The following is a 16,009-nucleotide window of genomic DNA, read 5'->3' as shown; positions in this document are numbered from 1 at the left end:
ACTGTGAAAAGAGGGCTTTGGGGTGGGCTGGATACAGTTTTCTGTCCAGGATTTTTACTGTATCATGAATACCTAGACCAGGTGACATACAGTAATTGTTCATGCAGATATCGGAAATCACTTCACCTCAATTGCTTGAGACAAATATAGAATATTCAGAAATGTGAAAAATGCTTCTTCAACCTGGTCCCACTCTGTATTTAATGCAAGCATTGATGTAATTCTTTTTTCCCCCTCACCAAGGAGACATACACTATTGGGGCTCTCTCTGATGTATCTTCTCTGATGAGTGTCTGTCTCTCTTTGCAGCATTGCCAGTGGTTTTGGTGGAGCTTTGTTTGTGTACCTGAATCGACTTATTGTCCAGTTCATTAGGAATCAAAAGACCATCAACAGATTCCTCATGAAAAAGTGAGCCTCACACATTGTATCATGTTAAAAGTTCTACATCTGAAAGCAATGCCACTCTCTTTTAAAAGTCCTCGGTTTTGTCTTCTGTTCTCATAGTTGGGCAACCATGGAGGCATTTTAATCACTGACAGCTTGAGTGTGTCAAGTAACAAACCAGACTCACTCCATTATTGGAATATTCAACCATCAATTTTTTTAGTGGTTATTTTGGTGCCTATTCACTAAAGGTTTGCATTGCCTCTGCACCGCGCTAACCGGCAAAAGAGAGAGAGAGAGAGAGAGAGAGAGAGAGAGAGAGAGAGAGAGAGAGAGAGAGAGAGAGAGAGAGAGAGAGAGAGAGAGAGAGAGAGAGAGAGAGAGAGAGAGAGAGAGAGAGAGAGAGAGAGAGAGAGAGAGAGAGAGAGAGAGAGAGAGAGAGAGAGAGAGAGAGAGAGAGAGAGAGAGGAGAGAGAGAGAGAGAGAGAGAGAGAGAGAGGAAGAGGGAGGAAAAAAAAAAAAAAAAAAAACCCGGGCTGATCGGCTTTTTATGATCATTCTTACGTGCCAGATGCATACTGTACGCCCACGCCAACCTCTGAAAATATATTTTTTTAAAACGATCGCACCAATAATTTGTACTTTATGAATGAATGACGTCGTTGTCGTCCTCTCTGCTCTGTACAGCTTAATGGCGCTCTAAGCGCTTACTCTCGGTCCAACCTCGCTTTCTGATAATGTCATCTTTCTCGCAACTGTTACTATAACAACCATGTTCTTGCCGCAAATCCATTGCCATGTGTGGTAAATCAGGTGCAAATTTGCTCCAAGCTGTCAGTTTTGTGGGCATGTTTGCGCCGGTATATGATTAGAGCAACTTTCTTAGTGAATAGGTGGGTAACTGGGCGCAGACTGCGGGTGCAGTTGTGGTGCAATATTTCGCACTATTGCAGGACGCAGCGCATTCTTAGTGAATATGCCCCTTTGTTTGTATCCTGTCATATGTTGTGGTAGTCACATTTCCCCATGTCATACAAAACTGGCAATTATTAACTTTGAAGGCACCCCTGTAAATGAAATGCTTTCATCTTGGAGGGATTAGTTTTCCTTACTGTGGTACTTGTTGTAAAAAGTTTGAGAATTCATGTCGTGTAAAGTGAATCTCCAACATTGATGAAATGACATTGTGCTAAATGAATGTCTTATTGCTTTTTTTTTTTTTTTTTTTTCTGTCATCATTGCCTCTGGTAAATATCTTTCTCTTAGACGTCTACTGTATCCAGCACTGGTAACTCTGCTTGTTTCCACGCTAACATTTCCACCTGGCTTTGGGCAGTTCATGGCTGGCAAGGTAAGTGTTACTTATAAGTTACTTGCAACATCTGTATTGCAACCATCACTCAAGGGAGTTTATTAAAATAAGATGTATTTTGGGCGTATATTTAGCTTGTGATTTTTAATGTGGAGAAGTCCTTTGTGGCACAGTAGACCCCCGCATACTCGTTGATCGGCACCCTGCCCTCACCTTTTGGCATTTTTTTTTTCCTCCAAAAAAATTATTTATTTTTAGACCACCTCCCCTAGTTTTTGTGACAAACACATATTGGAGGTTTTAGACCATCATAATGCGCACTTTCAAATTAAAAGCTAAAATTATTGGGTGATTTTCTGTGATCCATCTATGTATTTACAAAATGAACCATAAAGGGCATTTGCATTCTTTATCATCCTCTTCCTTATATATGCACGCTCATGCACACACACTGAAAATATTGTCCTTTTGAATTTTTACCTGATAGGAGACATGCTTCTGAAGGTTTAATTTGTCTTGCACTCCTCCTTAAGCCCATCATAAGCATGTGCATGCAAAAAGTTCTTCTCTCGTGTCAAGATATACCATATTTTAAGATCAACTGCAGATGAAGTCTTCATCTAAGTCTCTGCATGCAATCTTATATTTGACATTTCTTTATACAATATCAGCAAATCATACCGTGTCTAGATCTTCTCAAATGTCCACTGCACAGCAGATTTTAATTTATTCTTATAGGCCTACAAAGGAAGTGGGATTGAGAAAAGAGAGACACCTATACTTATGGGGTATATGCCACGGAAGAGGCAGGACTGTTTTTGCACATCAGGTTTGGTTCCGGTTCGGTTTACGACGTGTGGGCTGCGTAAAAATAATTGCGCTTCTGACTTTGTGCCACTCGGTTGCGCGTTCGCAACCCGGACCGGAACCAAACTCGTGTGCAAAATCACGGAAGTCGGAAGTCCCGCCTCTTCCGTGGCATATATCCCATAAATAGTGGGAAATGTTCTTTCTGATTTTTGAAAATAGTAATGTGTGATATGTCTGTTTGTTATTATATTTTTGTTAGTTATACATGTATGAATTTAAAGCATTGTGACTGGATGTATCAAATATGATACAAATCAAAAGTCGTCATATATGAAGTTGATTTTCATTTTTTCTTTTTTTTCTTTTTTTTTTGTTTTGTTTAGTTTTGTTCAAAAAGACCAATAAATACTCCATTTACAAAGAATCAGAATTTTCTCTAATATATTTCACGGTTCAGGCTTTATCGAGTTAATAACACCACTTGTATTGGATCTTCTTGGCAAGCACAATATTTTCATTTGACTAATAGAGACAATTTAGTTTATTACATTATGATTTCAACTCTATATGCCCTTGTGTTAACAAGACGACACATCTCATTTTCCAAACATAATTGTTGTGACGACGACGATACGTTCTTGTGTCCTGCAGCTCACCCAGAAGGAGTCATTGGTGACATTGCTTGACAACCGCACTTGGGCCAAACAGGGCATTGCTGAAGAGTTTGACTACATTGGACACTCCCAGGCATGGCAACATCCGCAGGTCAACGTCTTTGTCACGCTGGTTATCTTCATTATCATGAAGGTAGGTGGGGAATGCAGAGAAATTTCAAGTCACAATTACTACTTCTTGTACAGTACTTGATGCCAGAATGTAAATTGTTTTATTAAAACTTTAGCTATTTTTAAAAGAAACACTTCACCAAAATGAATTACCAAACCAGAATGTCAAATGATATAGGTTTAATACCGCAGTATGCTCTTTTGTATGATACGAAGTTGGTGATGGGTGTGTGATGATACCGGGTATCAGTATCGGGCTGATACACTTGCCCCTATTTCAAAGTGTCCGTACTCGTGATAAAGGCTAATAGCAGTATCCGCTGCCCACTGGTGGACGTTTTACGATTAGGAATTAGAAGAATAGAAAATTGCCATTAATTTCATGCAGTTTAAAGGAAAAATGCTATACTGAGATGTCTTTCTTTAAAATGATCTGGCATTGTTTTTTGGGGAAAATGTTGTGTCAAAAGTGCAAGTATCGGTCTGGAAAAAAAAACGTCCCTGGTATGAGTTTGCCACTTGTGTAAGAGGTTATTGGTTGCTTGAAGGGTAAAGATGCAAGAACGTTCATGTTGGTAAAAGTAACTAGCTTACAATGTATGTAAGAAACAGAGAGGACAAATATCCATCCATATTCTTAGCCACTTTTCCTCACAAGGGTCGTGGAGGTGCTGGAGCCTATCCCAACTGGCTTCGGGTAATAGGCGGAGTACACCCTGAACTGGCTCCCAGCCAATCCAGGGAACACAGAGACGAACATTCGCACTATAATTATTGTGCCGTTCTGCGTATATCTATATATGAGTATTTACTGACTCACCTCTCCTTATCCAATGGTACAAATGTCAGAACGTTACATCACACGCACGCGCGCACTCGCACACACAGCTCTCAAAAAATGTCTCAGCCTAATTACAGCCTTTTGATTTTCTTGGATTCAGCATGGTGAATGGTGATTTTCAAGATGAAATTGCTCTCTTACTCGATCTCTGTAATGAATAGTTCTTTTATTCAACATGGCAGCCATCTTGTCCTGGTGCCACTTTCTAAAAAAAAAAAAAAAAACTTTCATTCCAACTACCAAACTTTTGTTGAGGGTGGGGGCTTTGCTTTCAGACCTACGAAGGATGTTGAATTAATCAATGTTTGCAACTGCAACAAATACTTGTTCTCAAAGCATGATTTGTGCACACACTCACATATATCTGGCGTACCTTGCAGCAGAATCCCATTACCGTGGAGAGCAATTATGAAAACTGTTGGCTCCCATTTGAGGTGTGCATCTTTGTTCTGTGTAGGAGTCAGAAGTTATTTGTTACAAATTATGTCAGTGTATATGACACAGAGCAAAAACACTGAATTTCTTACCCTACTAGTTTAGCTAGGAATTCAGGACGTTTTACAAAAGTCATAATCGTACGTCACTGCACTTTACACGACACTATAATTGCTACAGATATAGTCGATATGAGACAAGCGCAATTACTGGCATACAGTTCTCTTGAGATACACCTTAATATCCTAAAGATGATAACGTGGTGTATTGGGTACAACTGTGATATTAACAGAATATTTTTAGATTGTTTTTATTAAATGCATTGATCACTTAAATAACTTTTTAATGAATTTGTGTCGTTTTACTTTTTTGATGAATAGAAAAACAAATGTCATTTATTTCTACCTGCAACTACTGGTTTGTCTCAAGTGCTCATATAACTCAAGTACAATTGAAAAACTTATCAATTAATGACATTGCATTTTGCTTCCCAACCTTTTCCATATATGGCACCCCTAGAAAATGTTAATGGTTTATAGAGCTTGCACTAGCAATTATGAATGTTAATTTTCAAGACTTCATTTATTGATTATAGGCAAAATTGATTGCAGTAGTAGCCCCTTCCATCACAGGAGTTACATTGCAGACCACCCATTCTCCGATATAAGTGAAAATCTGTGAACTAGAAACTCACTGTTAAAACAATCCAAACACAATGAAAACGCGTAATATATGTAAAATGAGTAGGCACAATGGATTACACAAAAATACTATCATGTAATAGCACTTTACAAAAGAGTAGCAGGACAACAAATCATGAAGTGGAATCTAGTGGGGGGATTAATGTATTTCTAAAATTGCTAAATCTGCATTCTTTCACCCCCTGATAGCATAGACCAGAATATTAATGACTTCAACTTCATCACTGTTTGAATTCCCAACAGGGCTCGACCGGAATTATTGTTCAACCCTGCGCTTTTGAGCACTCTAATTTCGGTTTAAGAAGGAAGTTGATTTACATTATAAGGCTGTAAAGATTTTCTTTTTATCTTTAGAAGTCTACAACAGTAATCAATATGGCCTTTTATTGAGGAAACCACTACACAGGCATCATACCACAGGATATTTACATTCTATCTGCCATTTAAATATTTCTCAAAGCATCAATACTCATCGCAACTATTACAATTTAATACAATACTCATACAATCTTCTGAACCTGATATATTTTAAACAGATTATTATCGATGAGATTATTGCTCAGTTCTAATTTCGTATTGATCACCCCAAGAGATTTTCATCACAATTGAACAAATGGCTTTGGGATGCACATTTCTGTTAACTTCCAGCCTCAATGCCAATGAGAAATAAGACACAAGTTTAGATAAGTATTTGGTATTAACAGGACAATATGTTGTTTCTTTTCCCATTATGGCAAATCTAACATGCAGGAAAAGGGAAGGAAAATGTCATGACTGTGTTTTGTCTGTGTTTTGTTTGTGGCAAATGTCTGATATTTGGTTTTATTTGACTTTATTTGAACTGCTGCAAGATGCAATTGGCATGTAACTACAGTGTTTTTGTTTTATTTGAACTGATGCAATCGGCATGTAAATATGTGACCTCAAGAATCTTTAATCTCTTTATATGGTCAGAAGACAATCAGTTTTACCCACGTGGTCGTTAGCAGCGTATCAGATAAATCCATGTCAGTCCTGTTTCAGTGACCTATCAGGGTTACCCACATGTTTGGCGGCAGCCAATCAAATCCATTCACTGTCTACATAAGCCTGTCTGAGAAGGGTGTGTTTTGTCGGATTATTACCACTGTTCCTCTGTGCAACTTGTTTCTCATCTAGTCGTTATGTGAATAAATAGTTAAAAATCTTATTTGTGACTGCGGTTTGGGATCCAACTCCAGAACATAACAGAAAATACCTGAACAGACTTCAGATTCAGAATGGCTTGGATTCAGATTTCAACAAGCTTACCTTTTAATAAAATAATCATATACAGTCAAATTAACAAGTTTGTTGTGACAAGTTGGTTTTCCTTGCAAACCTACATTAAACCAACTTCTGGCAGCGTAATGCATTATATTTGATTATTGATATTTTTTACAAAAAATCATTCTTGTCAAAAATTCATACTTGTTTTCCAAAGTCAAATATGTAATTTAGAAAGTCTGCTGGGAACCTGAAAAAGATCGTGTACAACTGTTTGTCTTTTGATTATGAACCCCTGTATCTTACAATAAATGACAGGAAAGTATTTTACTGTAATTACATCACATTAGTACAGTATGATATGGTTGAGTACATCTAAATGTGCGTTTACCAAATAATAAAGCTTTTGCGGGGCCCCTAAAAGACACACTAGCCAAACTTGCATATCTGTGTGTCTGTGTGTGTGACTATACCACAATGAGTACATAAGCTATTTATTACATTACATCATCAGCAGTAGTTTCTTTCACCCGACAAGAATATTACATAAGATCACAGGTTGTGACACCTGGGAACAAAATGTTCGCACACAACTTAAGCAGGTTGTGAGAAGGTTGTGTTTTATGCAAGATGAGTGCAACAGCTGCTGATTTCAGCCTTACTTTGGATTGAACAGACTTAGATTTTTAAAACATAATTTAAAAAACAAAACAAAAAAAAACACAATAATTAAGCATCGTTGACCTCCAGTGTTCTGTGGTTACATTAAAGCTGTAGGTTTAATGGGTACAATGCAAAATGATCATACACAGTCAGCAGGTGTAAAAATGGAAGATTATATCATCCAAAACTGAATCAAGATTGAGTTTTAATTAAATCAGGACAAAACCTAATTCCACTGTCCTATTTTAAAATTAAATTAAGAAAAAACAGTTGAAGCCATGATTTCTCAAAATGGATTGTGAAGGCATGACTTAAAATTTTAATTAAGTCTGTGACTCATATATCAAATACATTTTACGAATTTTAGATGCAGTTAATCTGTTAAAAAAACAAAAACAAAAAACAATACAATAGTCTTCAATTCTCACCTTATAATCTCGCATACAAATTCTACTTGAGGTAGTAATCGACTCTTGAATAGTCTTTAATTAACCCACATACCTTACCCCGGGTTTTCACCGGATGCGGTTGCGGTGCGGTTGCGGTGCGGTGCGTCTTGACTGCGTGCTCCGGACGGGTAAATTTTTTTGTCAATCCACACCGGCTCCGCACAGCTGCGGTCCGGCAGCTCCGTCGCTGCCCACTTCCCAACGTGTCTCGCGGGACCGCGCGCGCGCGATCATGTGGCATTTCACAACGACAAACATACAGAAAGTCTGTGCTCAACAGAGAAGCAGAAAGAGAGGTGGACTTCTTTTGATTTAACCTTTTCTTCTTCTTCTGCTATGAGATTCCATGCAGCATCCTTTTTTTGTTGTCCTTGTAAAGTATATTAATAACGAGAGTCGGGTCAGTGCGGGTCCACTCTTTATTTCTGTCTTCCGCGTCCGGCTGCCGCTCAGTACGGCAAGCGAGACGGGCACAACAAGCAATCGCGAACATCAAACTCACAATACATTACAGTCCTTATAAAAAGGATGTGCCGTGTCATATATTATTTTGTGGTTTTCCACCTCCAATATAAACCTCTCCTCGTCCATGTTCGCTGGTGTCTAAACCGTGAATGAGCACATGGCCCGGCGACGCCCACGTCACGTTTTGCTGAAAAACTTGCGAAATAGGAGCTGGCGAGTGTTTTATTCTGAAAGGTAACCGGAAATTTATTTTGAAACTGCCTCGGTCTTCCTGTCCCGGTCGATGTGTTTTGTGCTAGCTTGCCATTTGCCGGAGGCCTACCGCTGCGGCGTCCGGCAAAAATAGAAAATAGGTCTATCCTTGCGGAAGGCTTGCGGCACGCCGCAGGCCTTCCGCAGTTGACACGCAACGCACCCGCAAGCGGTGTAAACTGCACCATTCGAATGAATGGAATCTAATTGCTTGCGTCGCCGGACCGCACCGCAACCGCACCGCAACCGCAACCGGTGAAAACCCGGGGTTACCAAAAATCTCAGACTAGCTCATAATCAGTTCAATAAAGTTAAAATGAGGTTGTCAGTTCCCAGATCACTTAAACTGTCCTTTGCTAATATAAAGATTTTAGGAGCTGGAAGATGATGTTAAACGGAAGATGAGTCCAGGTAGGGCAGTCAAATCGTCTACTTTGTTCTTTGTCTGAACCGTTTTGTTTATTCATTTCTCAAATTCTCTGGTGGATAACAATAGCATTGGATTCTGGATGTGTGTTTGAGCACCTATACACTTGTGTGCATGCGTATGCGTGTGCGTGATGCAGGGTGTGAAAAAGACAGCAGTGTAAGGTTACAGCAGAATATCTGATACTTTGCGGTGACAGTCGCTCTTAATTACATCTAGCTATAGACAGAGTGCAGGGAGCGGAAGAGGGAGAGGACTGGAAGCATGCAGTGATGTGCAGACAGCAACGGTAATTAACACGTCTATTTGAAATCTTGAGATGATTACATTGATGAGGTCTGTGTAATGGTTTGCTTGTAAACTCGTTTGTGAGTCTTCATTTATGCATGCAAACAGGAATAGCATTTATTCTCAATCATTTATTATTTTACCTGCATTGGCCTCTGGAAGTTGATGTAGAATGCATACCATTTTTTTATTTTTTATTTTTTTTAACTTTTTTGGCAGCAGTTTCCTTCATCACCACATTCTGTTGTTTATTATTTGGCGTAAGACAGATTTTTTTTTTTTTTTTTTTTTTAAAGAACCTCTTCTTAAAAATGTCACAATTGTCCTTAACATTCATGTGTTATTCACCCTAAGATCAAATCAAGGAACAGGAATACAAAACAAGAATCCTAATCAGACCCACACACATTAGGGTTTTTTTTTGTTTTGTTTTTTTTCCTTCCCTTTCAGACCAATATCACTGGTATTTTTGAGACATGAAATTTTCCCCCAAAAACTATGACAGATCATTTTAAAGAAAGACCTCTACTGTATATCCAAGTGTCGCATTTTCACATAAAATTGCTTTAAATTAATGGCAATTTTTAATCTATTTTTTTTTTTAAACTTCTAGTTCCTCGTAAAACAGCCACAAGTGTTTGGTTGATAAGGAATATACAATAATGTATACCCTATATTAGTTAAATATATATATATTATTTTATGTTCATTCATTGATGTGTTTCATGAAACTAGAATTGGCGCCTGTGCACATACCTAATGGCACTATTTATTTTATTTGTACTTGTTTTCTCATTACTCTTCCAATCCTTTTATGCAATGTTGTTCAATCATTAGAACACTACACGTTATTCAGAGCTCATTAGAAGCTCTGTCAAATTAAGAGGGAACGTGACAACTTAATCTAACTTGAGCAATAAGCTCCATACGGCCGCCTCCTCATTGCCGGGAGAGGATTCTGCTCGCTGCCAATGAGATAACAGGCAGAAACTAATTGAATACGAATCCATTTTGTTTTCCTTCTAATTTCTTAACTCTTCATCATTTTCTTCCTAAGTTCTGGATGTCTGCCCTGGCCACAACTATTCCAGTTCCTTGTGGGGCCTTCATGCCAGTATTTGTTATAGGTAAGGAACTGCTGACAATATTTGTCTTTGTGTGTTAACCATTACAAATTAGTGTACATTTCAAATTAAATTAAATCAAATGTTCAGAATTTACCTTCCACATACAGTACGTCTAGCTACTACGTACTGTACATCCTAAAAAGGAATACCTGTAGTTTAGTTTTTTTGTTTTGTTTTTTTCCCCACCTTCAACTATTAAAAGATGACATTAAAACTGCAACTGCTGAGAAGCCTGCACATTAATGTAATCCCATCTATTCTTACCTGGAATCAACTCGTATCTTACAACTCTTGGCAAGAGTGCAAGAGAAAATGTAGGCAGAGCACAAATACATTACAGTGTTTTTATTAATTGCATCATTAAAATCCAATCATTTAGGTGCAGCGTTTGGCCGTCTGGTGGGAGAAAGTATGGCGGCCTGGTTCCCAGATGGCATTAACACAGATGGCACCATCTACCCCATTGTACCGGGAGGTTATGCTGTTGTTGGTAAGCAAAAATATGCTGACTTTCTTGTGTCAAGTATTGCAGGTGTATGCGTGTACATGTGTGCATGAGTTGTTTTTTTGTTTTGTTTTTTTAACACAATGGCAAGAGTTACAGTCTCAGGTCCCCAATATTTTGATGACAGGCAATCCAAATAAATAAAAACAAATGATGAACTTACTATTAAATTAACTGTACTGTAGTTGCTGGCCTCTTTTTTTTTTTTTTTTTTTTTTTTTTTCTTTCCTCCCCATGTCCACTTTTTTTACATACTGTCCCTGGGAATGGGGTGCATAAATTATGCGTTTTCGTTGTGCAGCCCTGCTCCAAAGTTGATCTTGGGGTGGAGGGAAAAAAGAAAGGTGTGTGTGTGTGTGCGTGTGCCTTTGTCTTTGCTGCACTGTGGGGCCCATACATGCGCGTTTTTCCAGGTTTAACTACCATTGTGGGGAAATTTTTGGTGTTCCCCACAATTTCAGACCTCTTTTTGAGGGTCAAGACTTGGTTGTAGAGTTTAGGTTTGAATTGGGTTATGGTTCAGAACTTCAGGCTAGGGTAAGGAATGGGGGTAGGCAATCATTTTTGATGGTTGAGGTTAGGGCATTATGTCAATAAGAAGTGCCCAAGATGTTACAAAGACAACATGTGCATGTCGTATAATTATTGTTATACTGTATGTTGAAAAAGAGTTAGACAAATGTGGGATAGTGTTTTATATACCTCACACCTTAAACTGTTCAAATAAGGTTCTGAGCTGTGTCGGCGGCACAAAGCTTTAGCTCACTGTTAAAGCTCTGCGCTGCCACACCGCAGGGCCTGGGTTCAATCCCCACTCAAAAAAATGTTGCAGGAGGAAAAATGTAGAATTAAAAAAAGAGTTTGGGTTTTTATTTCCGTCCTATGCAGAGGAGGCATGTTTAAATAGTTACAATGTATGGCATCTTTGTATCTTGAGGCCAGACCGAGTGTCCTCTTTATCCATCCATCCATCTTCTTAGCCGCTTTTCCTCACAAGGGTCGTTGGGAGTGCTGGAGCCTATCCCAGCTGACTTCGGGCAGAAGGCAGGGTACACCCTGAACTGTTTGTGTGTCCTCTTTATTGGAAATGAAAACATGGTCACATTACTCTACTACTCTATAGACATAACAGTTCAATCAATCAGTCAACATCAGCGTGTCTTACTCCTCTGATACACAAGCAAACATCTTTCCAATAAGTAGTTGGCATTTTTACATTTGTCTGCAGCGGAGCTCGAGCCGGTTCCCTCCGGCTTTAAAGCCCCAAACCCTTTCAGATGACCTACTGCTGCCCCATATGCAGTTAATTTGATCGTACCATTAGAGGCTGCAGATTGTGTTTATTGTCTGTTATGATTATTCTGATGTTGTGGTGCACTACAACTAATGACTCAGGCCTTGACATTCTGATGAGCCTCTTTAATTCCACCGAGGAGCTTGTGGTGCATGCTAAATGTGGAGATGGGACGTAGCATCCATCAGAGGGGGGAAATTGGAAGCACACAGCCAGCTTTAATTAAATTATGGGAGAGAACAATGAAACCTCCATCTCTGGCATACCATTTATTTTACTTGGCTTTGTACCCCTTTTCACTTTATTTTAATGCTTTCATTCCTCCACTATCCCCACCTCCTCATCACCCCCAAATATTTATATCAGTCTTTTGACAGGTCTGATCCGTTTTGCCGGTTGAGCAGTGAAGGCTCCCTTCACTTTATGCTCCTCTGTCGCTCCAATGAAGCTTTTGTATTGTTATCCATAACACTTTATTGTTCCAAAATGATATGGAAATATTGAACTTCTTTTAATTGTATTAGCTGAAAATTAGTTATTCCTAAAGGAGGATATTAGAGTAAATGTTGTGCAGAAAATAGTAATTGGGTTCGAGGAAAACAAAGAATGCAGTGCTATTTTGAGCAGTTGACCAATAATGCTACTTCTATATATTACTTTCTGCAGTTGACAGAATGAAAACCTATATTTTTCAATAACTAAGCAGCTTTTTGGAAATGTCATTAAGGGCCTAAGAACAGTATGAGATGGCATATTAAGAATGATGGGGCAGAACAAGCAAAAACATTTTTTGAAATGCCATGCCATCATGAAAGTACTGTATTTCTGCAACTTAAATGATTTTGGATGTACTATATTTCTTCTAAGTTGTGTAAGTTTAGAACATGCTGCTGAAACTTTGCTCAAATTACTTTTAATATATGTCCGTAATTACTGATTTTTGTCTCTCTGAAGACAGTGACCATCTTAATGATTCCTTGCAAAAATAAATAAAAATGCAGTGATTTAATATGATAGGAAACATAAATATCAACATTCAACACTGTTTATATAGAGGTCTGAAAATATTAACCATTTCAGATGATCACTTCACTGCCGAGCTATGTTTAGAGCAAGCCTCCTGGCTACTCTTCTGGTCCTTTGAGGCTACTTGGTGCAAACGGGCACGGTGTTGGTGACTGCTAGACGAGTGTCATACCTGTAGAGTATTCATATGTCAACTACTACTGTTTGTTCCTTTGCTCAGCTCACTGTCATGTTCCCCATTTACAGGTGCAGCAGCATTGTCAGGAGCGGTCACCCATACAGTTTCCACTGCAGTGATTGTGTTCGAGCTGACTGGCCAGATCTCTCACATCCTGCCTGTGATGATAGCAGTGATCCTCGCCAACGCAGTGGCACAATCCCTGCAGCCCTCCCTCTACGACTCCATCATCCGGATCAAGAAGCTGCCCTATCTCCCAGAGCTGGGATGGGGACACCATGAGTAAGTAAAGTGGACATTGCTGGAGAAACACTTAAATACACGCTACAATATATTTATTGCATAGCTTCAGAGAGTAGTCAGATTAAGAATTTGGATGCTATCAATCAGGCCCAGCCAAATCTTTGCCTGATTTCATGTGGCTCTTAAAGCCCTTTTAAAAATGAACTTTACTGGGTGCGTCGCGTCGTCAACCCCATTCACTGTGTATGTGGTGAGGGGTGGGGACCAGCCTTTACAGCACATTCAGAGAATAAAATATACACCTTGTCTCTTCTTCCTCCTCGTCCTCCTTAAAATGAGCAAATACAGGACTTACTTCTGTAGTGTAGTCTACTTCTCGTTTAAAGCCTCACTTTTTATCCTTGGTAGGCTGCTACGTTAGCACTTCCATATATGGGCATGCTGTTGTGTGGACCTTTCACACTGAGCAAGTGCACTGTGATAAGGAATTGTTCGGACCCGGTGATGGAACTGATTACATTTGTCAAGCGAGGTGCCAGGTATGTGCATCTCGCGCATGTACTTTGATGCAAATGACTAGGAAAAAAATATTGTAGTATTGGCCTACCAAGTTCAGTCTCAAAATTGAAGGGAAAAAATGCACAGCAAAACATAGATATCAAGATGAACGTTTTAACAATTTTTGTTACACATAATGGCAAGCCATTCTGCCTTATATGTTAGCCATTATTTGAATATTTCAAAATCTTCAGTGGCACTTGCGTTCACTCCATGCGAACATTAACCAGGAATTTCCAAAGCAGACTGAACTTCCCAAGCACAAGTTGCTCACTTTGAAATGCTAGGCTGAAAAGTAAAGCCACGCTGTTCCCAAAATTTATGAAGCAAATGTATCAGCTTGATTGGAACTTTGTTCTAGTTAAAAAAAAATAATAATAATTAAAAAAAAAAAAAAAAGCCATAGAAATAAGAGGTGCTTGTCAAAACATACAAAAGAAAGCTAGGGGGTGAGGAGATGGGACGGGCGCAGTTTGTCTGTGTGCTCATGTGTATGATGAAGCTATTTGCAGTAACAGTCAAATTTGTGTGTCTTAGCCTGACTAGTTGGCTACACCTGATAAAGGTTTAATATTATTATTCATGATAATTTATGCCCAGGTTTATGCCTCGGGCATAAATTAATAAATCGGGCATGTGAGATGTTCAATTAGGCCATGGAAAAAGACTTCTGGGCAGCTTTGAGGAAATTCTGGTCCACCATCCGGCATCTCAGGAGGGGGAAGCAGTGCACCATTGACACTGTGTATAGTGGAGAGGGGATGCTGCTGACCTCGACTCGGGATGTCGCAAGTCGTGGTGAGAATACTTCAAAGAGCTCCTCAATTCCACTGACGGAGTCTGCAGACTCTAAGGTGTGCTCTCCTATCTCTGGGGTTAAAGTCACTGAGGTGGTTGGAAAGCTCCTCAGCGGCTAGGACCCGGGGGTGGATGAGATCTGCCCGGAGTTCTTAGAGGCTCTGGATGTTGTGGGGGTGTCGTGGTTGACACTTCTCTACTACATCGCATGGACAATCGGGGACAGTGCCTCTGGATTGGCAGACCGGGGTGGTAGTCCCCCTTTTTAAGAAGAAGGACCGGAGGGTGTGTTCCAACTATAGAGGGATCACATTCCTCAGCCTCCATCGGGAGGCTGAATCTCGGATTCAGGAGGAGCAGTGTGGGTTTTCGTCTCGGCCAGGAATAGTGGAACAACAGCTTTACACCCTTGGCAGAGTTCTCGAGGGTGCATGGGAGTTCGCCCAACCAGTCTACATGTGTTTTGGACTTGTAGAAGGCATGCGACCGTGTCCCTCAGGGAGTCCTGTGGAGTTATGGGGTACCGAAGTCCCTAATACGGGCTGTTCGGTCTCTGTATGACCGATGTCAGAGTTTGGTCCACAATGCTGGCAGTAAGTCAGATTCGTTTCCAGTGAGAGTTGGACTAGGTCGGGGTTGCCCTTTGTCACCAATTCTGTTCATAACCTATATAGACAGAATTTCTAGGCACAGGCATGGTGTTAAGGGGGTCCGGTTTGGTAGCCTTAGCATTGCATCTCTGCTTTTGGCAGATGATGTGGTGCTGTTGGCTTCATCAAGCCGTGATCTCAAACTCTCGCTTGAGTGATTCGCAGCAGCCGGGATAAGGCCCAGCTCGCTGATGACCGTGCGCAGAAAAGCAATAGAAAGTGAATGAAATTGATCAATCAGGCACACTGATGTTCTTTTTGCTTCACAAACTGAGCAAAATTCTCATAAGATTTTCATAAGAATATTTTGTCTGTGTCATACAAGGCCATGTGATTGACTGGTGGTGATCGCCCCAAAGTGTACCCTGCATCTGGCCCTAAGTCACCTCGGATGGATGGATGGATGGATGGATGACTTGCGATTTGTGGGATCTGCCATATCTTACTGCTGGATAATGATGGAAGCTGGCTTTTTCAGTGTCACAGTTTCTGTCAACTGGAGTTCTGAATGAAATGTACTTTACGAGAAGGCACAGTTTGTTTAGAGGTGCTTGGCTTAATAGCTCAGCG

The 16,009-nt window shown here is 39.9% G+C and overlaps 1 protein-coding gene across 3 annotated transcripts in view; it reads left to right on the top strand.

The window, feature by feature from the left end:
- LOC144033122 (chloride channel protein 2-like) overlaps nt 1–16,009 on the top strand; it is a 129,976-nt gene that overhangs the window by 79,454 nt on the left and 34,513 nt on the right. For all 3 annotated transcript variants that reach the window (XM_077540971.1, XM_077540972.1, XM_077540970.1), the window contains 6 exons: nt 310–411; nt 1,654–1,738; nt 3,161–3,316; nt 10,118–10,187; nt 10,567–10,677; nt 13,259–13,472. In XM_077540971.1, the coding sequence (XP_077397097.1) occupies nt 310–411; nt 1,654–1,738; nt 3,161–3,316; nt 10,118–10,187; nt 10,567–10,677; nt 13,259–13,472 (738 nt within the window). The remainder of the gene's footprint in view (nt 1–309; nt 412–1,653; nt 1,739–3,160; nt 3,317–10,117; nt 10,188–10,566; nt 10,678–13,258; nt 13,473–16,009) is intronic.

The sequence above is a fragment of the Festucalex cinctus genome, chromosome 13 (genome assembly GCF_051991245.1).
Source record: "Festucalex cinctus isolate MCC-2025b chromosome 13, RoL_Fcin_1.0, whole genome shotgun sequence".
In the NCBI taxonomy this organism is placed as follows: domain Eukaryota; kingdom Metazoa; phylum Chordata; class Actinopteri; order Syngnathiformes; family Syngnathidae; genus Festucalex; species Festucalex cinctus.
The sequence above is the reverse complement of the archived record's forward strand: the minus strand, read 5'-3'. Positions and strand labels throughout refer to the sequence as shown.